This window comes from Elaeis guineensis, chromosome 13, assembly GCF_000442705.2.
Source record: "Elaeis guineensis isolate ETL-2024a chromosome 13, EG11, whole genome shotgun sequence".
In the NCBI taxonomy this organism is placed as follows: domain Eukaryota; kingdom Viridiplantae; phylum Streptophyta; class Magnoliopsida; order Arecales; family Arecaceae; genus Elaeis; species Elaeis guineensis.
In genome coordinates, this window is record NC_026005.2 from 22,574,536 (window position 1) to 22,598,751 (window position 24,216).

At 41.4% G+C, this 24,216-nt stretch overlaps 1 protein-coding gene and 1 long non-coding RNA gene across 2 annotated transcripts; one reads left to right on the top strand and one right to left on the bottom strand.

Annotated features, from left to right (window-relative positions):
- Nucleotides 1-9,030: 9,030 nt before the first annotated feature.
- Nucleotides 9,031-9,677, bottom strand: LOC140853390 (uncharacterized). The gene is made up of 2 exons (XR_012136432.1): nucleotides 9,579-9,677; nucleotides 9,031-9,377 (listed from the first exon to the last, which is right to left on the bottom strand). It is a non-coding gene; the product is annotated as an uncharacterized lncRNA (long non-coding RNA).
- A 4,597-nt stretch (nucleotides 9,678-14,274) lies between these two features.
- Nucleotides 14,275-16,732, top strand: LOC140853370 (uncharacterized). The gene is made up of 7 exons (XM_073247912.1): nucleotides 14,275-14,920; nucleotides 15,004-15,248; nucleotides 15,328-15,531; nucleotides 15,634-15,726; nucleotides 15,887-15,988; nucleotides 16,082-16,441; nucleotides 16,542-16,732. Exons 1-7 carry the CDS (start codon nucleotides 14,722-14,724, stop codon nucleotides 16,617-16,619), a joined length of 1,281 nt encoding a protein of 426 aa, XP_073104013.1. The 5' UTR covers nucleotides 14,275-14,721; the 3' UTR covers nucleotides 16,620-16,732.
- Nucleotides 16,733-24,216: the final 7,484 nt, after the last annotated feature.

Genomic DNA, 24,216 nt, shown 5'->3' on the forward strand with positions numbered 1-24,216 from the left:
GACAGTTTGCAGGAGCAAAATTCGCCGAATTCTGTGAAGATCTAAACATCTCCCACAACTTCACATCAGTATCCCATCCCCAGGCGAACGGCGAAGCTGAGGTAACCAACAGAACCCTTTTGCAGGGGATTAAGACAAGGCTTGAAAAAGCGAAGGAAACTTGGGCAGATGAACTTTATCATGTGTTGTGGGCATATCGAACCACTCAGAGGCTACCCACGGGGGAGACCCCTTTCGCTTTAGCCTTCGGTACGGAGGCCGTCATCCCCATCGAGCTTAAACTCCCGTCGGCACGAGTCGTGGCGTTCGACGAACATCAAAGTTCGCAAGGTCTTAGAGCCAACCTTGACCTATTGGAAGAAAGACGGGAGATAGCTCAGGTTCAGATGGTAGCCTACAGACAGAAGGTTGCTCGATATTACAACGCCCGGGTTAAGAACAAAGCCTTTAGAGCAGGAGACCTAGTGCTTCGACGAGCCGCTGTCTCGCAACCTCAGGACCGAGGGAAACTCGTCCCAAACTGGGAGGGACCTTATGAAGTCAAAGAAGTAGTCCGGTCCGAAACTTATTATCTTAAGGAACTCGGAGGAGCCGACCTCCCGCGACGTGGAGCTCAGAAAACTTACGGATGTACTACCAGTAACTTCATTTTAATCAAAAATCGCATACCCATATGTCTTTGGACAATTCAAACAAACTGTATCAAAAATAAAAGGGCAACCTCGTCTAGATAAAGTCGAAGGTCCGGTTTCATTTAGACCGGATGGGGGGAGAGGCCTTGCAACGCCCATATGCGCCCCCACAGCCCTGTTAGGGACAGGAGGAGAACCTCGCCCTAACTTGAGCAAAGTCGAAGGCCCGGTTCCATTTAGACCGGATGGGGGGAGAGGCCTTGCAACGCCCATATGCGCCCCCACAGCCCTGTTAGGGACAGGAGGAGAACCTCGCCCTAACTTGAGCAAAGTCGAAGGCCCGGTTCTATTTAGACCGGATGGGGGGAGAGGCCTTGCAACGCCCATATGTGCCCCCACAGCCCTGTTAGGGACAGGAGGAGAACCTCGCCCTAACTTGAGCAAAGTCGAAGGCCCGGTTCCATTTAGACCGGATGGGGGGAGAGGCCTTGCAACGCCCATATGCGCTCCCACAGCCCTGTTAGGGACAAGAGGAGAACCTCGCCCTAACTCGAGCAAAGTCGAAGGTCCGGTTCCATTTAGATCGGATGGGAGGAGAGGCCCCGCAATGCCCGTATGCACCCCACAGCCTTGCTAAGGATAGGAGGAAAAACCTCGCCCTAGCTTAAGCAAAATCGAAGGCCCGGACTCCTGCGGGAGCCGAGCTTCGTCACTCACTTCAACCGGTGGTAAACTCGGCCCGGACTTCCACGGGAGCCGGGCTCCATCGCCAACTTCGATTTCTGATAAATTCCGTCCGGACTCCCACGGGAGCCGGACTTCGCACCCTACTTTGATTGCAGGAAGACTCCGCCCGGACTCTTACGGGAGCCGGACTCCGTCCGCGACCCCAATCGCAGGGAGGATTGCATCTGGATTCCTACGGGAGCCGGACTTCATCACCAAATTCAACTGCTGCCGAACTTCACCTCGACTTCGCCTACGGGAGCCAAACTCCCGTAGCCTCGCTGAGAGCGGAGAAAGATTCCAAATGAAAAAGAAAGGCGATGGACCACATCAACAACGATTGAAAAACAAACAATGCCCGAGGTGCATAGAAAATCCCGACACAGCAAGGATTGAGGCTCCCATCGGGAGTCCCAGCCTTCCAGGAAGCTTTCAACGCAAAATGTGGCAACTTCCTTAGGGCAACAGAAGCTCGGATCCCCGAATTCAAGCCCTAGGAGGGACCCCGGGCCCGAATGGCCCCAAGCGAACCTGCAGCCATTGACGGAAAAATGACAATCGGGTATCTTCGAACGGCGTAAACGAAAAGGAGCTCAACAAATAACAACCCTACACGAATAAAAGAGGTCGTCGATGACCTTAGGACGATGTGAAAAAGAAAAGAAGAAAAGGAGGAAGAAAGAGGAAAGGAAAATGAAAAAGTTCGACAGACAACTATTCGATGCAAGATGCAGACAAGGTAACAAAATCTCCTTTTCATTTTTCAACTAACAAGATATACGTTACAAGACCCGGTGGGTCAAGAAAAAAAAAAGATATACATCATTGCAAGTCTCACGAACACGGTTCGGAAAGGATATACCGGAGGCCGCTCCAAGCTGCAAACTCCTCTTCCCGTCTCTTTCCTTCTCAGCCGCGTTCTCCAGTGCGTGTAACGGACCTATCGGCTCTCGCCCCGCCTCGCTTCGCTCCATCTCCGAAGTCCCAACCCTAGGGGGAAAAGGGTGGGATAGATTCCCGGGGGCGGTAAGGGCAACGGCAGCAGTGACGAAGACCTGTTTCAAGAAGAGCCAGAGTCACCTTGGAGGCAGCGGTGACGCCAGAGATATGCTCCATCTCCGAATGCTCCGCGACAGCCGTCATCCAAAATGCTCCGGCAAGGTCGGCATGCGCTACTTCCACCGCCCCCGCAACGAGCTTTACTGCCCCACCGTCGACGCCGACCACTTCTGGTCCCTCGACCCCGACGGCATCAAGGATCCCGCCACAGTTTGTGATAACAGCTCTGCCCTCTTGACCGGTATCACCCCGCCTTGCTACTTCGAAATTCTCGGGCAGAATACCTTTACCAGCGGCCCCCGTTATCAAACCCCTGTTGTTGAAGGAATTCTTCCTTGAGCCCCCTTTGAAGCGACGGGGATCCTCAGCGGCCACTTGGTGACCGGAGAACTCACCGGCCACTATTCTCCTCCTCGCCTTTCTCCAAGCCCTAGACATCCCTTCGAGGATGGCCTCCGGGGTGGAGGACATGACGTGGGAACCCCTCAGAGAAGAATCGAGGGGCTGAAGACGGCAAGGACCGGTGCGGAGGAAGTGACTGAGTAGCTAGGCTCTCAGGCGAAAGAAAGGTGCCGTCCTATCGGCAGGATGAAGCCACGAAGGGAGAGTAGGGGGTTTAAATAGCCGACGGATCTTCGATAGCACAGTTATGGCGGCGGGTGTTCCTAGGCCAACTGGTGCGTACCACGTGTCCCGCATGTCCCACTCGCCGCTATCGAGGGTTGATTGTTCGCAAATTTCCGTAGCGCGGCGCTTGGGATCGCGTTTCGGCGGGAGTTCCAAAAAGACTCTTCAGGTCGCCTTAACCAGAAAAAGGGCTCTGACGTGCACACATTAAATGCTAAAATATCTGGGGGCGGCAGTGCGCAGGCTTCGAGGGGACGACTTCGGCTGTGCCCATCTCTCTGTACTTCCTTCGTTCGAAATTCAAACTCGAAAGTAGGGGGACTGGTGTTGGGTATAAAATACCCCCAGTCGAAGTCCTCAACAGAATCAACGACTCCGCCCATGATGCCGACCTCAAAGGGAGACTCCGCCCAGGCTCCTACGGGAGCCGGGCTTCGCCCTCGACTCCAACGACTGCAGACAGACTTCGTCCGGACCCCTACGGGAGCCGGACTCCGCTGACAACTTCGACCGCAAGTAGACTCCGCCCGGACTCCTACGGGAGCCGGGCTCCATCCTCAATATCAACTGCTGGTAAGCCCCGTCTGGACTCCTACGGGAGCCGGACCTCGCCTTTGACTTTAATTGCAGGAAGACTCCGCCCGGGCTCCTACGGGAGCCGGGCTTCGCCCTCGACTCCAACGACTGCAGACAGACTTCGTCCGGACCCCTACGGGAGCCGGACTCCGCCGACAACTTCGACCGCAAGTAGACTCCGCCCGGACTCCTACGGGAGCCGGGCTCCATCCTCAACATCAACTGCTGGTAAGCCCCGTCCGGACTCCTACGGGAGCCGGACCTCGCCTTTGACTTTAATCGCAGGAAGACTCCGCCCGGGCTCCTGCGGGAGCCGGGCTTCGCCCTCGACTCCAACGACTGCAGACAGACTTTGTCCGGACTCCTACGGGAGCCGGACTCCGACGACAACTTCAATCGCAAGGAGGACTCCGCCCGGACTCCCGCGAGAGCCGGGCTCCGTCGCTAACTTCGATTGCCGGTAAGATCCGTCCGGACTCCCACGGGAGCCGGACTTTGCACCTGACTTTAGTTGCAGGGGACTCCGCCCGGATCCCTACGGGAGCCGGGCTCCGCCCATGATTTCAACTCCGAGAGGACTCCGCCCGGACTCCTACGGGAGCCGAACTCCGTCATCAGCTCCGACCACTGTCGAGCTTCAGCCGATGGATCTGCACTCCCAGGCCACAATAACGGCCATGATCCTGCTCCACTCCCTGCGGCGGACCCTACGCGACCCCATTACTCCCTGACAGGCTGTTTTAACGGCCATGATTCTGCTCCACTCCCTGCGGCGGACCCTACGCGACCCCATTACTCCCTGACAGGCTGTTTTAACGGCCATGATCCTGCTCCACTCCCTGCGGCGGACCCTACGCGACCCCATTACTCCCTGACAGGCTGTATTAACGGCCATGATTCTGCTCCACTCCCTGCGGCGGGTGCTGCGTGACTCCACTACTCCCTGGCAATTGGCGGCAACGGACGCCGCTCCACTATCTACAACAGGCTCCACGTGGCAGGCCATAGTAATGGCCACGGTCCCACTCCACTACTCCTCATAACAGACCCCTTCTAACCCCTAACGGCGCACTAACAGGCGGTTACAAACGTCGCCATCAATCCGTTACCTCCTCCGCCTATAAAAAGGGGGACCCAGATACGTTATTCTCTAAGCTCTCATCTTTTATCTAAAAACTCTGCTAAATTCTCCGTTCGAGCACTCCATTCTTGTTGAGGCAGAGAACTGACTTGAACGTCGGAGGGTCTTGCCGGAGCAACCCCACCTCCAGTTTAGACTTCCTTTGCAGGTCCCGGCGGCGACCGCGACTTCCTCGACTCCAGCTTCTCCGGCGCAAGCGGATTTTTGCACCAACAAGAGTCAACTTCTTTCTCGAAGTAAATTGCAGCTCTATAGTCCCTTTTCCAAGGATCTTGGTGGTATCTTGGTTGCTTATGAGCACCTTCCTTTCCTCAACAACTTCTTCAAATTTCTTGAACTATGCTTTGTTGTTGCACACATGAATTGTTGCTCCAAAATCATACCATCAATCAACGGACTTAACCGCAGTAGCCATATTCGGCTCCGTCACCATTCCAATGTGGAATTCAGACAGTACTATGGCAACCAAAGGTTTAACCTTGGTATCCACCATGTTTGCGGCACCATCCATCCTTGCTTTCTTGAATTTACAATCCCGCTTCAAGTGTCCAACCTTCTGGCATTTCTAGCAAATCAAGTTCTCCATGTTTGTGAAAGTGTCCAGGTCTTTCCTCTTGTTAATTTCCTCCAAAATTTTGGATATTACTTTTCCTCTTGGTCCCTTTTTCAATGGCATTCATATTGGAAGCGTTATCAACTGATTGAGACCTCTCATGAAGCCTAGTCTCCTCCTTAATCCGAATGTGCTTCAATAATTGCTCCAACGTAAATGCCTCTGAAGAGTGTAACAACTTCCTTCTATAGTCATTTTAGGTTGCTGGGAGTTTGGAAATAATCGCAGCAACCTGTAATGCTTCAGAAACCTCGACTTTCAAGTCTTTATGTTTAGACACCAAGATTTGCAATTCATCGACTTGAGTTATGATGGAAACATTATCAGCCATTTTGAATTCTAATTACTTGAGAGAAAGAAAGAAGCTTATCTGTTCTTTGCTTTTCGATGTTGTACTTGAATTCAAGAGCATCCCATATCTCCTTAGGCGACTTGTAGGACTTGAAGAGATCATAAAGCCTATTAGAGAGAGTGTTGAGGATGTATCCTCTGTAGCGAACTTCATCTTCCTCACGCTTAAGACGCTCTTTCTTCATCTCCACCATGTCTTGTTCGGTTGGTGGGGAAAGAGTGGCGGTCACCAGCACATAGAATACCTTCAATTCAGTGAGAAGGAATTGCATCTTATCCTTCCATCCATTGAATTGCGAGCTATCAAAGTGATCCAATTTGAAGTCTTGATTCATCAACTTGAGGGCAACATTCGCGCCGGACTCCATTGCAATAACACTTTAGAAATGTTAAATGTTAGAAAAGAAATGGAGTAACATGGGGATTAAAATTTTGCTTCGAGGCATGACGTGATCACTTTCTCTGAAGTGTTATTGCGCCTACCACAGATGCTGTTGGAATTGTATGGCAATACACTTTTCGAGATACAACGAAGCCCCAAAAATTAAAAGGACAGCACACCTTGAGATTTTTCTTTTAACGTTCACACGCTATTTTGGTAGAACAAAGGAATACAAAGGCACGAAAAAGAATGTCAAAAGTTAAAAGTTTTGTCTGTAGCGCATGACTCTTCTATAATGCACAATGTGTCTCTTTGATCAATCTACATGATGGTTGGAACCGTCACAATGTTTTGACTAAAAAAAAAACTAACCAAATCCCAAAGGACGCATTTCCATTGAGTATAAAATGAAGGGATATGTTAAATATACTCAATAGAAGGGTCATACCACGTCCATTCAACAAAAGAAGATAGTTACACGTCTAAAAAACCACCAACGGTAGGTATCAACATGACCCGATTGATCCTCACCAAATTCGGATCGGTCCAAAAGCCTGCAAGGCAATACTTTGCATCATATTTTACACTTCTTTCAAGGACGTAAACTGTGCCTTAAACTTTTAACCAAATATCATGGACCACCACCGTGTAACTCAAGTTACAATACATCTAAGAGTAAATATTTGTGAATAACTTATATTTCTAGACATAGAGATAAAGAAGATTCTTTTATAATTTATTTTACGAGTGTAATAACGTTAACAGCAGGTCCCTAAAGGGCTAAAGATTCAAAGGATGGCTTTAGACAACATCCCTCTATGAAGAACAAGCCCCTTTGCTGTGCTTAAGAGCTTATTCTGGATACTTTCATAGGTATTTTACTTCTTTACTTGAGTCATGATAAGAAAAAATTGTTCTGATGGATGAATTATACCACCTTGTAACTCTGTGCTCTGTATGCTTCTATTCTTTTTTAATAAATTAAGTTGGGTGTTATATATATAAGATCCATGCATTGAAGAATGCTATTGCATGTGGGATGAATTGGCATATGCATTGACTTCCGCATGGTATCAAGGGTATGTAACTTTCCTTTTCCGGATAAAATGTTTTAGGCCTAAATCAATCTCAGTTTATGCATTAATATTTAATATGTTGTTAAAAGCAAAATGTCGTTAACCATGGTCTAATTGATGAGGACTCAAGAAATGGATTCTTTCAACCTACCTTGCTATGAAGCTTATGTGAAGAAGCTAAAGCACCTGGTACAGGCCAAAGGACCCTTCGTCGATAGCGATGGACTAGCAGAAGTAAAATGGAATAAAAAAGGTTGACCATGACAGTGGTGATGGTTGCTTTATCCCTCCAAGGTATTAGTAAATCCTACAAGAGTAGTGGTTGAATTTAGTCTAACAAGTCATTTTGGATAGAAAATAATTGATGAATTATTTCAAATTATGGAAGCACATTCCTCCAAGGAGTTATCCAAAGGGCCCTACAATATTATATTACTATCTCACTTATCAAAGGAGGATGATATGAGAATATGGGCTCCTATTGCCCAAGAATTCTATGGTTCACTTACCTCTGATTAAGTATTGGCATATGTTGTTAGACTATAAGCTTCTTTATTGTTATTTTCTTAATTTCTTTTGTTGAAAAGTTATGTATCTTTGGAAGGTTGTATCTTTTAGATTAGAGATGTATCTCTTTGTAAGGTTGTGTCGTTTAGTTCTTTGTAAGAATGTGTTTCTTAGTAAATGATTTTTTGTGAAAAGTTATATCCCTTCATTTCTATAAATAAGAGACATATCACTACAAGAAAATATGAATTTCCCGACATTTTTTTGCCGACGCTTTCGGAAAGCGTCGGCAGGTTGCGCTGACCTGCCGACGCTTTTAAAAAGCGTCGTTTCTTAACGACGCTTTTAAGCGTCGTAATTTTGAAACTGTCAACGCCGACGCTTTTAGAAAAAGCGTCGTTAAATAAGGATCTTTAACGACGCTTTTTAGCGTCGTTAGGTTCGTTTAACACCCCGACCTTTCGTGCCCTAATCCATCTACTGCCGCCCCTTTCCACCCGACCCCATCTCCGCCGACCCCATCTCCGCCGCCAGCAGCGCAGCCGCCGTCCCCCTTTTCCTGTCGCCGACGATCGCCGGCGCCGACTTCTCCTCTCGTTTTTTCCTCACCGCTGCTCGATCCCGTCTACGATCGTTCGATCCCGTCTCCGATCCCTCTAAGGCTGTCCTTTCCGCTTCTCGAGCTCTTCCTCTTGCTGGCACCGGTGCTTTCTCGTCTCTCCGAGGTTTGATCTCTTCTTCCCTTCTATTTTTTTCTCTCTCATGTCTAGTCTCACCCCTTGACCGGAACCCTAACCCTAATTTACTTGTTTCTTGGTCGGCTGTCATCACTAGCTACCCGAAGGTCTCCAACAACGACTCCCCGGCCTTCAGCGTCTGAGAATTGAGGTACTTTTCTGCATTACCTCTCCCATGCCTACTTTTCCATGAACTGGTAGTGATTGACGAGTTTGGATTAATTTTACCGGTGATGAAGCTTGTGTGGTTGAATGTATCCTTTGGCTGAAGATTTGTACGATTGCTTTGATGGATTTTGGTTTGGCTTTGTATCCTTTGGGCCCCCTGTATCGTGTTGCTTTTATGTATTAGGCTTTATGCATCCATTACCGTAAGTTTGGCCGACTGTATTATGATGGATTTCTTCTTTGATGTGGTTTGAAGAATCTGATGTTGAGTGCGCCTGTAGAGGAAGTTTTCTGATAAATGCTGTGTTTGAGGAAACAAGGAAGAGAGTTTTCTGATAAATGCTTTGTTTGAGGAAACAACGAAGACAGTGCACACACACAAAAAAAAAAAAAAAAAAATTTGTTATGTCTACCATGAGACTGTAGAAATGTTTGATTAACACCATTTTATTTCTCTTGTCCAAATGGATTATGATTATGAACAACATAAGCAAATGAAGGACAGGATGCCAATTTTCATCAAGGGAAAACAAAAAGGTCACAAAAATAATTAACTATTCTAGGTGTATTTTCATGCTTAGAATTTATATACAAAAAACTTGATGCATGAGTAGGTCCAAGTCACATTCAGTTCCCATCATCTCGTTGGCTGCTATCGTCAGAAAGAACCCTAGGCTCTGCCTCCGTTAGATTTTCTGCTTCTCTATTAATGTCATCATTTCCATTGTCATACACTTGGGAACTTACCACATGACCACTTAAATCCTTGTGTTTTAAATTGCCTGTTATAAAGAAGATGGTTAGACACAAGGTAAGATTCAGTGTACATGACCACCTATTCTGATGCTGAGTCGATAATATGGAAGGACTGTGATGAGCATGAACACACACCAACAAAAATGCTTAAATGTGTCATATGAGGAGACAGGATGATAGTGGAAATGAAACAGAAAGTGCCTATGTCCATATGATTATGAACCTACCCATCCAAAAACTGCACCCACTTGAGGTATTGTGTAACAAAGCCTTGACATGGAACACAAAGCGCTCCAAAGACCTCTTAGTAGCAGGAACATTGCGTGATAATGATATTCCAGTGAAGACGGAGAGATACTGATCTGTCAAAGACAGCTAGTTGCACAAATAAAATCATACCTTGGCCTCAGAACACAAGGTCTGTATAATTCTTGTTGCCTTTTGAAGCTCTCTGACCTGCAACACATTATTAAGGCGAGAAAAGAGTATGATATGAAGATGATTTGACATTGTCAACTAGTGGGAAGCAAGATGCATCTTACCGTTTGAATTATAATGTCATTGTGTTCTTGGAAATGGTCATGTAAGAAGTCAAATGCTGGAGAAATATTCATCATTCAGTGTCCTACCATCAATCATTTGAAAACTGTTAGGATTTGGATTGTAGCTTTAAGAAATATATCAACAAACTTGCCTCCATACTTGACTGCCATAGCATGCACAGCTACCTGCATTCCACAGCATAGTAGATAGACAGTATTTTTTGCACAACATTTCTTTTATTATTTGTAAAGAAGTTATCTGAAAACTATACATTCTTTCACAGGTGACAAAAATATAGATTAGAACCTTCTGATGCGTGCTCTCAAATTTTATTAATTAATTAATTGCTTCCGTAGCGTAGAAAATTGATCTATCATGTTATGATAATAATTTCTATGCAAATGCACAGACAATGAACCTGGTATATTGTCCCTAGTATTTTCAGGTACTAGAAAAATTGCATTCCATAGAAACGTAGACCCGTCTTTTGATTAATGTACATATTCTATTGTATCCGTACATTTATTTATTTTTGTACGGATAAAAGAATTATGTACATTGATCAATTGATTGTCCAGTATGGACAGTTTGGAAAATGTGAGTAATTCTATAGGTCATTACCATAATCAAATGGTATGCTGAGGGTTCGAAAAAAATTTCGGATGGTATTTTCCTTTTGTTCTTCCTATACGGAAGAACTAAGGAGAAATGCTGCCGAAATTTTTTTCGACTCTTGTTGCATATCATTTGATTTTTGTAATTGACCTATAGAATTAATGCATTTTCTGAATGGGATAGGACCTTCTTTACCTATTAGTTGATGATAGCAAGCATTTACTATGTAAACTTTATGTAGTTGTTATTTTTTTGGATTTTATGAAATGACTGATATTTTTTACTCATTGCATTAATATAGATTGTATAATTTTTTTTTATTTTTAGATAAATTGCAAGTTCGATCAGTTTTATCCTACAATGGACAAAAGTTGGATAAATAAACCAAGGAATAGTAAAGAATATTTAGATGGAGTTCATGACTTCATTAAATTTGGTATGGAGAAAAGTAGTTTGAATGGAAAGATTTTATGTCCATGTCGGAAATGTGTAAATAGTTCTTCTTTAGATCCACAAAATGTTGAAGAACATTTGGTATGGAATGGTTTTTTAAGAGGTTATACCGACTGAATTTTTCATGGAGAATCTATGTTGCCATCATCATGTAACCAACCCCTGACTCATTGCGGATCCACTAGCCTAGAAGACAATTCTGCAAGAGATGATGATATAAGGGGTTTGATCACAGATGCTTTTGGATTTGATGTTCAAAATTTAGGAGAATCCAGTAGTATACAAGAAACAGTTGGGATGTTTGATGGATGTACGCATACGGAACGTATGCATCTTGAGGAGCCCATACATACATCTAATGATGAGACAGCTCGTTATCACACCTTAATGAAAGATGCAGACGAAGAATTATATCCGGGTTGTACAAAATTTTCTAAGATTTCTTTTCTTGTTCATTTATTTCATATCAAATATTTGAATGGATGGTCTGGAAAGAGTTTTACCATGCTGCTCAAGTTATTAAAGGATGCATTTCCAGAAAGCACTCGTTTACCACCATCGTATTATGAAGCCAAGAAAGTAGTAAAGGAATTGGATCTTGGATACGAAAAGATTCATAGTTGTCCGAAAGATTGTATGTTATATCGGGGTGAAAATGCTAATCAAGAGTCATGCAATGTATGTGGATCTTCAAGATGGATAACACAAAAAGAAGATCGAGATGATGTACTGAATGAATTGGATGCAACGCGGAGTAAAAAGAAACCGGCCAAGGTATTGCGTTACTTTCCTCTTATACCTAGATTGAAAAGGATTTATGCATCATCAAAAATAGCTTCATCAATGAGATGGCATCATGAAGGACGTACAAAGGATGGAATGTTGAGACATCCAGCAGATAGTCTTCAATGGAAAGCATTTGATGATAGACATCCTGATTTTGCCTCTGATGTTCGCAGTGTTAGGTTTGGCTTAGCTTCTGATGGCTTCAATCCATTTCGGACCCTGAGTTCTACCTACAGCACTTGGCCAGTCGTTTTGATACCTTACAATTTGCCACCGTGGATGTGCATGAAACAATCATCACTTATCTTGTCAATGGTTATTCCAGGAGATAAGGGTCCAGGCAATGATATTGATATTTTTCTATAGCCTTTGATAGAGGAATTGAAACAGTTGTGGGAGGGTGTTGATGCATTTGATGCTTCCAACGGCCAAACATTTAAACTACGGGCAGCATTGTTATGGACTATTAATGATTTTCCAGCATATGCTAATTTATCTGGCTGGAGTACAAAGGGACGGGTCGCATGTCCTTGTTGTGGAGATTCAACACATTCAATTTGGTTAAAACATGGAGGTAAATTTTGTTACATGGGACATCGTCGATGGTTGGAAGCAAATCATCCGTTTCGATTTCAGAAAGATTTGTTTGATGGTACTATAGAATTGGGATGTGCCCCTATTCCACCTTCTGGAACTGATGTTCATAGACAAATGGATGGCATGAATTACAGCTATGGTAAGCACTCAAAGTCCTCTAAAAAAAGAGGAAGGGATGATGTTGAACGCTCAGTGCACGAAGGGTTACCAGAGGAAGTCAGTATCAGTACTATAGATGCAGAGTTGTTTCAAGATCCAGACAATTATTTCGAGGATGAAAATGAGGAAGACACACAGATAGCATCTACACAACAGCCAAGTAAACATTTATGGAAAAAACGAAGTATCTTTTTTGACTTACCTTATTGGAAACATAATCTTATTCGGCACAATCTTGATGTCATGCATATAGAGAAGAATGTTTACGATAATTTACTTGGAACATTTTTAAACCTTGATGGAAAGAGCAAAGATAACATGAAGGCACGTCTTGATTTAAAAGAAATGGGTATCCGACAGGAACTTCATCCTAAAATGCTTGCTAATGATAGAATTTATGTGCCTCCTGCATGTTACACAATGTCTGCTCGAGAAAAGGATAATTTTTTGGGAGTTTTGAAAAGTATCAAAGTACCCGATGGATATGCATCGAATATTTCACGATGTGTGCATCTAAAGGATCGAAAACTTTCAAATCTTAAAAGTCATGATGGTCACATATTGATGCAAGATATTTTTTCAATAGCTTTAAGATCGTCATTGCCGAAACAAGTTATTACAATTGTACTTCGATTATCGTCATTCTTCAAGGCATTATGTTCCAAAGTTATTGATCCTCGGGAACTTGATCAGTTAGAATCGGATATTGCAATTACACTTTGCCAGATGGAAAAGATTTTTCCTCCTGGATTTTTCACTATTATGGTACATCTGCTCGTTCACCTAGCTTCAGAAGTTAAAGTTGGTGGACCGGTACATTATAGATGGATGTATCCTATTGAGAGGTATTATTACAAACCTTAAATCTTTTGATAATTTTATTAGAAACAACAGCATACTGATATTTTAATAAATATTTAATTCTTGAAGGTATCTTGTGCGTCTTAAAGATTATGTGCGAAATAGAGCCTATCCTGAAGGCTCGATTGCTGAAGCATATATTGCGGATGAATGTTTGACATTTTGTTCAAGATATCTTCAAGGTGTAGAGACTATTTTTAGTCGACCTCAACGGCATAATGACTTTGTGGAGAATGCAGAACTGTATAAGTTCTTAACTGCTGGAAAATTCTTGGGAAGAGGTGAAGGTATTGTACTTGATCAAAAATCCTTAGCACAAGCACATCGTTATGTGTTACTTCATAGTGACATAATATCTGACCATCGCAGGTTAGTATATTTAAGGAATGACATCAAAATTTAAATTTTATATTAGATATAATGTTCTAAATGATATATTTATATTTTATGCAGTAAATTTTTAATTTATCAGAGACGAGCCAATCATAACATTCGTCCTAATGCAAGGATTGAACAGCGATGGTTGGTCGAGTTATTCCCTATGTGGCTTTCGAATCAGGTGTGATTTATATTTAATTATGGGATATATTAATTTTTGATACATGTTTAATATCAGATAACTCAACTGCACTTCGTCATATCATTTTTTGTTAGGTATCAAAGATGATGGAGACAAATAATTCAGATGAACTAATAGCTCTTGCTCGAGGACCTAACAAGATTGTGAATAGATATAATGGTTTCATAATTAATGGCTTTAAATTTCATACTAGAGAACGGGAGAAATTTAGAAAAACACAGAATAGCGGTGTTATGGTGGAAGCGGATGGAAAATCCTATTATGGTGCACTTAAAGATATCTATGAGTTGGATTATTACGAAAAATTTAAAGTAGTACTGTTTAGATGTGATTGGATAGACATAAACTCACCAAGGGGTTTGAAACAAGATGCAAATGGATTTACACTTGTAAATTTTTCAAGGTTGATACACACTGGTGTGTTATTGAAGGATGATCCATTCATTTTTTCATCTCAAGCTCGTCAAGTATTTTATGTACAAGACGCAAAAGATAAAGATTGGTTTACTGTCATCAAAACAAAACCTAGAGACTTATATGATATGGGAAACCAAGTGGAGGATGATGACGATGACACTTATACACAATGTATGCCCTACAATTTTGTGCCAGCTGATGATTTAAATGCTACGACGACGTTGGTTAGAACAGAATTCGAAGAAAACACTACTGCTTGATTGTTACTGGTAATAATTATTTATGATGTATATATTTTGCATTAATTATTGTATTATTTTACTCCATATATTAACTGATTCTACCTTTTATTTATATAAATGCTAGGTGACATCATGCATCGCAGGGGACGATATGCTGGTGTGCAGTTCCAGTTTTCACAGACAGAGGCCGGTACGTCTTCTTCAGCACAGCAGCCTGAGGCCAGTTCAGCTGCACAGCATTCTGAGCCCTGTCCTTCATCATCAGCACAGCACGATCCTCCTGTTCATCAGTCAGATGATGAGATACACGTGCAGGGTATATATTGTCTTTCATGTAATTTTTTTTTATTTCATTTTATGTATATTTATGATATAGTTACTTTTATGTATTTTTTGCAGACGGATCCGGGAGAGTACGCCCCAGACGCGGACCCACAGTAGTACGAGATGTGTGGCAGATGCGTGAGGGCGAGAGGATTGTTGTGGAGTGCAATCAGCTAGGTCAGCCAATTAAAAAAGCTGCCTGCTTATTGACTTCATTTTTGGGGACTGTTGCTCGGAGGCCTCAGCTATGTCCGTTGGGCTATGCAAAATGGAATGACATGCTTCCAACGTACAAAGTTGAGCTCCTCCGAGTTATAGAGGTAATGAATTGATGTTCATACTGTATATTAATTGTTAATCATTTATATAATTTATTTCATTTAACTTTTTTTTTTATAGAGCAAGTTTGTTCTCCCTCCATCCACTCATGATTTTGTAATGAAGTCTCTCAACCGCAAATGGAAAGAATATAAAGCACAATTGAAGAAGGACTATATGAGACAGGGTATGACAGAGGAGGAGGTTGCTAGGAATTGTCCTCCTGATGTACCCCCTCATCAGTGGATGGAGTTGGTTCATTACTGGTTCTCCGAGAGGGCACAGGTATATTATCTGTTTATTATCTTTTTTTCTTAAATATTTTATAAAAATATTGATTTTTATTATATATTGTATATATAACAAGTTCTTTACTTTATTTTACAGACTTATTCTGCTATTGGTAGAGCTGCACGAGCAGCTCAGTCTGTTCCTCATACATCGGGGTCGAAGAGTTATGCACGACTCCGACAGGAGTTTGTATGTTCCTTAAACTTTCATAATTAACTTTTAATTTTTATGTTCAAATATTTATATAACTAATATCATTATGTATCGTGGACCATGTCTGTATCATGATACTCATATATTTTTTTAAATTATCATAACTGTTTGCTTAAAATTGAAATTATTTGTGTAGGAGGATGAGCATGGGAGGGAACCCGGACAAGTGGAGTTTTACCAGATGACTCATACTCATCAGGATGGTACTTTTGTTCGAGATGAGTCGAGAGATTTATATGTACGGTATTGTTAATATTATATTTTTTGCAATGATTTAAATTTAATTTTGTTAGCTATTAATGTATAACTCTTGTTTTCAAAAAAAATATAGGAGAGGGCTACATCTCTCATTGCGGAGCGTGACGATGAGTCCGCAGCATCTACGCAGCAGAGCCGTATCGAGGCCGAGGTATTCACAGAGTTGATGGGACCAGAGCGCTACGGCCGAGTGAGGGGTTATGGAGTAGGAGTCACCCCCACTCAGTTATCTGAGGTTAGTAGATATACGCAGCATGCTGCAACAGATGCTCAGGATTCATGCGTTCACAGACTCGAGGCGGAGATACAGGAGATTAGACAGAGTCGTGCCGCTGAGATGGAGGAGATGCGAAAGAGCCGTGCCGAGATGCAGGCCATGAGGGGACAGATTGATCGCCTTACATCTTTATTAGAGATGTATGGTTCATCTCAGGTAAACACATAATATTAAATATATATTTTTGTATTAATTTAATGATTTATATATTTTATTTATAGATATGCAAATCATGCTTTTGATATATTTTTTGTAGGCTCCTGGCATATCAGGCACCCATCGAGATAGCGGCACGTCACGTGGAGACAACGACGACCATCCGCCTGCAGATTGATGTTATTTTATTTTTGTTGTATTTTTATATTTATTTATATTACTCTTGATTGTAATGGACGATTAGTACTTTATTTTTATTTATATAAAATATTGTCTTTTGGTTTGATTAAATTTTCTATTTCAGCTTGCTTTTGATGTGAATGATGGTGATTGTACAGGTGTGAATGTGAATGTGGTGATTGTACATGTTTATTGTATTGTACAGGTGATGTGAATGATGGTGATTGTACAGGTGTGAATGTGAATGTGGTGATTGTACATGTTTATTGTATTGTACAGGTGTGATATGATTTCGTACAGGAATGTATTGTATTATTTTTTTTTAAAATAATATTTGTATTTTTTTTTTCCTCTTAAAACCTTTAACGACGCTTATAAGCGTCGTTAAATTTGTCTTTTGCGACGCTTTAAAGCATCGTAAATTTTTACATTAACGACGCTTATAAGCGTCGTTAAATTTGTCTTTTGCGACGCTTTAAAGCGTCGTAAAGATTTACATTAACGACGCTTTAAAGCGTCGTTAAGAAAAATTTAACGACGCTTTAAAGCGTCGTTAATGTAAATATTTACGACGCTTTAAAGCGTCGTTAAAAAATAACGACGCTTTTACAAAGCGTCGGCGATATTCGTCCCCACTCTTGCATAGTCGACGCTTTGCCGACGCTTTTCGAAGCGTCGTAAAGCCGAATAGCGACGCTTTAAAGCGTCGTTAATGACCATTAATAGCGTCGTTAATGGCCATTTTTCCTGTAGTGTATGTTTTGTTTTGTACCAAGTCATTTGCAATTGAGTTAATTTTATACTTAAATAAATCTCATTTTTCTCAACTATTATATTTAATAGTTCATAAATTAGTAAGCTCACCAATATTTAGTATCAGAGCCTAAGGTTGTTAAGAAGAAGAGACTCTATTAAAAAAATGGCCAATCAACTTCTTCAAACCCAGATCCTATAACTATTAAAAGATAATTATGAGAATTGGTGCATTTAAATGAAATCATTATTAGGATCTCAAGATCTTTGGGAAGTAGTTAATAATGGATATCAAGAATACACAGAATAAGAAAAAGCTGCATTGACTATAAACCGATGAAATGAGTTGATGGATGCAAGAAAGAAGGATAAAAAGGCTCTCTTTTATCTTTACCAAGCAGTAGAGGAGTCAACGTTTGTAAAAATTACCGAAGCAACTTCAAGCAAAACGGCATGGGACATCCTTACAATCTTCTTCAAAGGAGATGAAAGAATGAAGCGGATTCGTCTACAAAAGTTTTATGCAGAATTCGAAGCTATCTGTATGAAAGAGTTTGAAAGTGTTGCAGACTATGTTTCTTACATTTTGATTATTGTAAACTAAATAAGGTGAAATGGAGAATAACTCGATGATGCATGAATTGTGGAAAAGATTATTCACTCCCTATCACCAAAATTTGAGCATATTATTATTGTCATAGAAGAGTTAAAAGATCGACCACTCTGTGTGTCATGCCTCCAATCCGAGATCATGAGTTAAGGGTTATGACAATCACTGCATATTCATGAAGAACTCTCTTCATAAGCATGTAAGGTATTTTATTACGATATCATAAAGCAATAGCGGAACAAAATTTAAATGATTAATATTCAACTTTAATTCAAATATCTAAATCAAATATTTTACAAAATAAAATCTCATGGTCTTCCAATAAATCATAATCTAAAATAAAATATCAAAGTCAGCCACTAATTTACTCTCCCATATTGAATCTTCAAATCAAGCTAGGCCTCTGAATCTATAAAAATAATAAAATATGAATAATGAGCTAGATAATCTAGTAAGCAATGATTATCTTGACCAGATAATTCATGTGATAATATAAACATAGTTTATCATTAATCAATGCATAAATATAATCAAATCCATTTTCAAAAACACGAACTCAGTAATGTCAATATCTTTCAAATATTCATATATATAATCATATATCGGATTTTGAAAATCAATCATATCCAAAAATCTGATTCAAAATAAATTTTATTTAATTGCTCAACATTTTACTATGACCATACTTATACCATGTGGCTAGGCCAAAATACTATACTTATACCCTGTGGTTAGGTCAAAATACCATACTTATACCCTTTAATGGGGCTAAAGTTCTATATTTATATCCTATGATCAGGTTATAATACCATACTTATATCTTATGATCGGATCAGAATACCATACTTATATCCTATGGTCGGACTGGAGTACTACATTTATATCCTGTGGTCAGGCCAAAATACTATACTTATATCCTGTGATGGGGTCTGAAATAGAATCATGAGCTCAGAATATTAATGTATAACTCCTAATTGATAGGGTTCAGAATCATGAGCTCAGAGTCCAAAATCGATTCTTATCAAAATTCTTTTCATATATTTCATAATCAAATCAAAATATGCATATATGATTTTAAATCAATAAATAGTTTCGAAATTTCATATCAATTTTCATTCAAAATATATTTTCACAAGATTCATAAATCCCATATAAATCAATTAACAATTTATTCACTATTCAAAAATAATATTATATAACTAAAAGATTTAGAGAAGGTAGATCATTACTTACCTCACATACGCTGCAATAAATCCACATAACTTCAAAAATTTATCTTTTAAGATCTAATATCCAAAATTATACTTTTAACAAATTTTAATCATGATTATTTACAAAATAAAAATTCTAAATCCTTATAGGGCTGGCTATGCGGTAGCATCCGACATCCAGTCGGTCTAATCTAGAGCATTAGATCGATCTACTACAAATCAAAGATCAAAATAGGATACTATGATGAGATCGACGATGAAATCTTATGATGCTCGATCTGATCAAGATAGGGACCGGCAACTGTCCAATAGTCAACGATCAAGATTCATTCATGAGGATCTTTCAAGACTAGAAGGTCTTTCTAAGGTTCAAAAAATTTCAAAAAAAAAACATAATCCAAAAAGAGACACTTTTAGAGAGAGAAGATAAAATTTTTTTAGAGAGAGAAAGTAGAGAGAGAAAATTAAACTTTTAGAGAGAAAAAGTGGAAGTCTAGGAAGAGAGAAGGGAAAGAAAAAAGAGAGAGAATATCTCTCTTCTCTTTTCTCTTTTTTTTTCTTTTTTTTTTTTTCTTTTTTTTTCTTTTTTTCTTTTCTTTTTTTATTTTTTTCTTCATGGGAGAGGGGACCCACGTCCCTCTCTTCTCCTTTCTTTAATGGAATAAGGGACTTATGTCCCCCTATTCCTTCTCTGTACAGTGAACCCACCATCGACTGTGGCTTTGGTTGACGACGGTTGAGGCCATGGCATCGACACCACAGGCGCATCCCACTGGTGATCAACAATGGCAAACAGCACTGATAACTCAAAGAAACTCAACGAAAAATAGAGAAAATAAGATCGGTTTGTCCCAATAAAAATTTAGGGATTCTCGATCAAAAATCAAGCTTTGATGGTTGAAAGATTTAGGAAAAAGATCAATCTAAAAGTTTCAGGTTCTTACCTGACTTTTCGATGGCTTTTTGGTTATGATTTCCGACGAACCCTAAGACAAACTTTCGTGAAGAAGAAAAGAAGGGAAAGAGGGACATTATGGGTGATTTTGGTGATGACCCAACGACTGATGGTGTGTGTTTCACAAGGGACACCATCCCTTTTAAATAGAGGGGAAGAGGGAGCGGTTTGACTGCTCCTTGATGATTGATTCTGACTCCGATTCGGAGTTGGATGAAATAGAAGACTCCTACGCAAGTCTTCGCTATTTTTCTATTTTTCTTGTTTTTTAAAACTTGCTTTAAAATACGTGTGGTTGGGATTAGGGTAATACATTCTTTCCTCCTAAAAAAAATTTTGAATAAAAAAAAATTTCATCTTCAAAATTTTTTTTTCTTATCTCAAAAAATTTAAGATTATTTTTATCACTACAAGAAAAATAGTTTTTACCAACAGCTATTAATGATGATAAATTTGCCATCGCTAATAATATTTTTTACTGACGAAAAATGATGATCAACATATTTACCATCGTAAAAAAAAAATTATTAGCGACTGTATTTTTGGCTTTTAGTGATAGCAAGTTGCATCGCTAATAGAAAGTAATTTTATTTTTTTTAATTTGATTGTAGGATTGTTAGCAATGAAAAGTTCTTATTAGTGCGGCATTTTGCTGTCGCTAATACTAACCTTAAAAATACCCCGTCGTTTCTTCACTTTTCATTTTTGCTCTTCCCACTGCCACCCCCCTCTTCCCCCGCCTCCGATCCCTCTCTTTCCCCCACTGTCGGATCTCATTGCCCCGAGCCACCGGCCACCTCCTCGAGTCCCCGACTATTGGATCTTACTTCTTTGAGCCCCCGTCTGATGGATCTCGAGCCCCTCGACTGCCTCCCGCCTCTTCGAGCCTAGACAAGCCTGCCTCTCCGAGCCCTCGACCTACCTCTCGCTGGCCATGCCCCACCATCGAAGCCCTCAAACTCCTCCCCCGAGCCCCCACACCGTTGGAGCCACCTCAGATCCGACGTCCCCCCTTCCTTGAGCTCCCCCCTTCTTTCCGTCTGCCTCCTGGAGCTGGCGTCCCACCGCTTGGCCTCCCTTTCATGCCTCATCCCTCTCCTTGGCGGATCGGACCACCTACCGCCTCTCCATTCTCCCCTCACCCCTTTCCTTGTCGAATCAGACCCTCTGCTACCTCCTCCTTCTCCCCCCACCCCTCTCCTTGCCCGATCGGACCCACGGTGGCCTCCCTCTTCTCTCCCCGCCCCTCCCCTTATTGGATCAGACCCCCCCACTGTCTCCCCCTTCTCCCCCCGCACCTCCCTGTGCCGGACCAGACTTGTGGCCCTACCTCCTTCAGAGTGCCCAACCATCGGAGTGCCGAGCTGCTAGAACATCGCACCATCGGATCCATGCTACCGTCGCACTATGAGTATTAGTGACAGTGACGACAATGGCTCCATCACCATCGACACACCCCGTTCCCATCTTTTTAAATTTTAAATATTTAAAATTAGATTTATCTGATTATTATAATTAATAATATTTAAATTTAATTTAATAATATTATTAATTTTAATAATAATATTAATAATATTATTAATTATAATATATTATTAATAATATTATTTAAATTAATATTATTCTAGAGAGGTGGAATCACTCTAGGAAGCTCTCCAACGAGAGTAGCCTTACTGCCTTCGACGATAGGAGTTTGAGGTTGGGCCACCGTCAGACCAGTTCAGGCCCACTCATCTATTCTGATGGCGGTCGGAGTAGCTCAGCGATTGGATTCTAGGCCCTAGGCCCAGCCTAAAAGAATAAGGAAGGAAGTAATAAGGATAGTTTAGGTAAGAAAAGGATATGGTTGGGATAATTGGATGTGACTCTATTATTATCTTTGAGCTTTTTGATCTGTTTTTAGTTGACACACTACAAGAAATCTATGTATTAGTGATGGCAAAAAAGTCGTTGCTAGTAGTGCTATTCATCGATAAAATATTACGGTAAAATTTTTTTCCATAGCTAAAAGTCAATTAGTTATTAGCGATGGAAAAGCCATCACTAATAATCTATTAGCGATGACATTAGCGACGGAGCGCATGCCGTCACTAATAACTAGAGAGTCTAGATAAAGATCGATGGAGGTGATGCATTTCTGTTCTTGTTGTTGTAGTTGCAGAGCAAGCTTGGATGGTCTATTACATTTCAGACAACCGCTTGTAGCTACCTCATGGTTAAAGGTGTAGAGGAACTTGCAATGCCTTATTTTTCAATGGTAGATCTGAGCCTTCTTCTTTTTCTCTTTCCCTTGTTACTTTGTTGGTCTCTGATTTAAGTACTATTTTTAAGTTTCTATTTTATTTTTTTAAAAAAATTTAATGGGTTCAGGTCAGGCTCGGGCCTCCCAGAGTCATGATACTTTAGGTGAAGCATTTAAAAAATATGATTTTTAATTATTGTAGGTAAACCACTTTCAGGTAAACATGATGAATACAAGTGCCACATACCTTTGGAGGTGGCAAGATCCGGGCATCAACTGTAGCAAGCCTGATTTCTAACCATGATTCCAAATTCTTTTGCATACTTATTATTGCTACTCGATTTGGTTGAGATTGGAGAGAGGATGACTGAGCCTCGTGTAGGGATGCTGACACTGAAGTGATCTGCAAACCAAGTCTAGATTGAAGGTTTTTGACCCGACGAGGATCCTCCGACGCTCAAGTCAAATTTAGAGAACAAAGAAGCAGTAATGAATTCTTTGAGAGGGATTATTTTGCTTCTCTTGATCCTCGGGGCTTTGGTTGCTTATATAGAATGCTGTCGATCAGTTGATCACACAGCTGTGAGATTGTACGATTTCGAGATTGCAGGACATGCTATAACAGATGAGACATTTTAGCCCTCAATCATTCTTATAAGATTAGGAGAGTTGATTACACCTGAGTCTATCCACTTGGAGCAGACAGCTGTTGCATACATTAGGAGTTGAGTCGGCTGTGATAACAGGGGTAGCTTACGCACTAAGGTATTGGCTTGCCGAGGCAACAGGGGTAACCTACGCATCGGGCAGACCATGCGGCAGATCAGATGCAAGTAGCTTTGCTCTGCATATGGCTCTTCATGCCTTAGCTCTGCTCTTGGGTCAGTGATCCTGATGACAACTAAAAGACCTGAGATATCCTATGGTTGGCATGCTGATCTGAGGTACTCATGGTAACCACCGTAATACTATCCCTTACTCTTGAGTTTAAGAATCAGATAAAAAGAGTATTTCGAAAGTCATACCTCAGATCTGGGGATGTGCGCTCTCACATCTTTGCATATGTCCGGCATTTAAGATTGCTCATGTCATCTTGGCATAATCATTGTGAATGATTGTGACTGATGGGACCCCACAGCTGGTGGTTTTCTCAAAAGTTTAATTTCTTAGGTGGCAGCTTTTTATCTTCACTTTTGATCCCCTTTTAAATTAGGCTCCTGGGTGCTTAGTCAAAGAAAAATAATTGCAAGGCCTCTCTGCTCCAGGCTTTCATCATGATCTCTAGAGACAAGATGAGTTCAAAACTCATGAAGAAGCTTGAACTAGCGTGGGCCCGAAAGAGACAGGCCAAGGCTCCATCCGTCGGTCCTTCAGCTCCAGTGGATGACTATGCCCAAGCTTCGATCATCGAATCAACTCCTACAGCCACGGGAGATGGAAATCCCCTTCCAATCATTGGGCCAGTGGTTGCCCCATCGAAGGCATGGTAAGAGTCCCGTCGGAAGAAATTCCGACAGAAGAGATGCCAGTGGAGGGGGCTCTAACGATGGGTGCAACCAGCTGCCCTGGAGAAGTTCTAGCTATGGCAACATAGGTGGAGGATGTGGCCAGTCATCTTGAGGGGGCTCCGATAGTGGTGGTGGAAATCGAGGAGTCTCCGAAGCCAATACTTCCTCTTGAGTGCTTTCCCTTTGCCGTCACTCAAGCAGGTCCTTCACGACCGACACCTTCTGCTTCTTCCGCAGTAGAGGACCTCCAAGCCACGGCTGGACTTCTGAAGGACTTTTTTCTCCATTTGAGAGGTAACTTTTGGACGGACAAGGA

Excerpts from the sequence above, each read along its gene's own strand:
- LOC140853370 (XM_073247912.1), top strand. The coding sequence starts at position 14,722 with ATGCTAGGTGACATCATGCATCGCAGGGGACGATATGCTGGTGTGCAG. Across the intron at positions 15,249-15,327 it reads AGCTCCTCCGAGTTATAGAG|AGCAAGTTTGTTCTCCCTCC; the intron begins GTAATGAATTGA and ends TTTTTTTTATAG. Across the intron at positions 15,989-16,081 it reads ATGAGTCGAGAGATTTATAT|GAGAGGGCTACATCTCTCAT; the intron begins GTACGGTATTGT and ends AAAAAAATATAG.